This window comes from Galeopterus variegatus, unplaced genomic scaffold (genome assembly GCF_000696425.1).
Source record: "Galeopterus variegatus unplaced genomic scaffold, G_variegatus-3.0.2 Scaffold452, whole genome shotgun sequence".
Lineage (NCBI taxonomy): Eukaryota > Metazoa > Chordata > Mammalia > Dermoptera > Cynocephalidae > Galeopterus > Galeopterus variegatus.
Window position 1 is genome coordinate 180139 of NW_007726563.1, and position 2144 is coordinate 182282.

The window sequence follows — 2144 nt, forward strand, 5'->3', positions numbered from 1 at the left end:
AAAAAAAAAATGCCGGACACAAAAAAAAAAAAAAAAAAAAAAAAAAAAAAAAAAAAAGAAATGTGTTCAACAAGAGGGAATGCCCATCCCCTCCAAAAAAACCTAAAAGTTTATATTACAAATAATTTTTAAAGACATGGGAAGATGTTAAATAAAAATCCAGGAAACAAAACTGTAAATATAGTCTGACCTTGATTAGGTAAATATATGGTGAGGGGTCTGGGGACTGTATATTTATAGGAATTATATAAAATATCTTAAATAAAACACCTCAGGTGTTGAGGTAGGCTAGTTTTATTTTCCTCTTGGTTTTTCTTTTGGCATTTGCTATTTTCCTCATTTTCTGCATATTCTCCTGTTCCTTAAAACTTGCTTGCGCAGGCACCCCCTCATCTGGGGCTGGGGCTTCTAGTGGCCTGTCCCAGTGAAACAAGTGCTTTGGGCCATCTATGTCATGTTTGATTACAAAGTCATGTGAATGACAGACACTCCTGGGGAGCCAATGGCTCAGATTTTTGATTTGGAGAACAGAGTTCCCACCCCTGGAAAAAATGAGCTCCTGTAAATGAGACCCTGGCTCAACTAAGGCACTGCAACCACCATCACCACCACCACCAGCAGGTTTTCAACTCAAGCACATTTGGGGAAGAAAAGCAAGAAGAACGTCCTCCTCCTACTTCTGGTTTACTGCCTTTGAAATAATAGTTGCTGTCACATTTCTGTTAGAAGAAAGTTCAGTTTCCTGGTTGGAGCCACCATAGAAGTAGAGTGTGCCCCTCCCCCTCCCCTTCCTCTGCCCAGTTAACACCTGAGCTCCATCTCCCCCCTGCCCTTCCTGGAGGGGGTGGGACACAGGCCTGTCCTTCAGGGTAATGCCCACCTGGGCCTAGAGGTGGGTAGGGACTGGAGCCACTGCCTGGCCACCTTCACTCAGACTTGGGGAGAATGAGAGCAAAGGAAAATTTCAATGTGAACACTGCTTTGTAACCTTTCAAAATCACCTAGTCCTAAACACAGAGCAAGTCAATCATTTACTCACTGATTCATAAATAGTTATGGGACCCGACTCTGGGCATAAGTGGCACTGTGCTAGGCATGGGGGGAGGAACCCAAACAATGGAAACCCCTCCCTTTCCTCCAGGAGCATATAATCTAGTTAGACAATGAGGCACACTTAATAAACAGCTAAGTGACAAACCAGAGTCAGTCCCACACTGTGTAGAATAGACAGTAGGTGCTGTGGATGTTAGAATGGGCGGAGAGGAGCACTGTGGCTGAAGTGGTCTGAGAAGGAAGGCTTCCTGGAAGAGGGGACTCTTGAGTTGAGCCTTGAAGGATGGGTAGGATTGGGTGCTCACAGAGAATGGGAAAGGATCCCAGAGGTGGAGAATAGCATTAGCAAAGATATAGAGGTCACATGGACTGTAAGGAAGAGGAAAAGCCCGAGTCTGTAGGGACGGATGACCCTGAATAGGGCTCACACCTATGCTCTGGGAAGAAGGGGCTGTGGACCAGAGAGGGCCTCAGCAATGTCCCACCCAATGCAGGACAACACGATTGACTTCCTGGAGTATGTGGCTGCCCTGAATCTTGTGCTGAGGGGCACGCTGGAGCACAAACTGAAGTGGACCTTCAAGATCTATGACAAGGACCGCAACGGCTGCATCAGCCGCCTGGAGCTACTTGACATCGTGGAGGTCAGTGTCTCTGCCCATGGACCAGCCACCCGGGCACAGGAGCACTGCTGGGGCTCTGAAGCCTAACCACAGGTGACCAGCTGGGGTTGGGGAAGAGGCACTGACATCATTCTGAGTGTGTTTTCTGACCACAGTGAAATTAAGCTAGAAATCAATTACAAAAAACTAACTAGAAAATCCACATCTGTTTAGAAATTAGGCAATACACTTCCAAGTACCCTATGAATCAAAGAAATATCACAAACACATACACACACACACACGAAAAAAGTATTTTGAACTGAATAATAATGCAAATGTGATATACCAAAACTAGCAGAATGCAGCTAACGCTGGGCTTGCAGAGAAATGTATAGCCTCAAAATATATATATTAGAAAGTAAGACTAGGGCCGGCCCAGTGGCGCACTGCTACAGTGCGCCGCTTGGGAGCGTGGTGGCGCTCCCG

General features: G+C 46.0%; 1 protein-coding gene across 1 annotated transcript in view; it reads left to right on the forward strand.

The window, feature by feature from the left end:
- The window catches only part of GUCA1B (guanylate cyclase activator 1B (retina)), an 11827-nt gene that overhangs the window by 7054 nt on the left and 2629 nt on the right, over positions 1-2144 (forward strand). The window contains exon 2 of the mRNA XM_008568909.1: positions 1548-1697. Within this exon, the coding sequence (XP_008567131.1) occupies positions 1548-1697 (150 nt within the window). The remainder of the gene's footprint in view (positions 1-1547; positions 1698-2144) is intronic.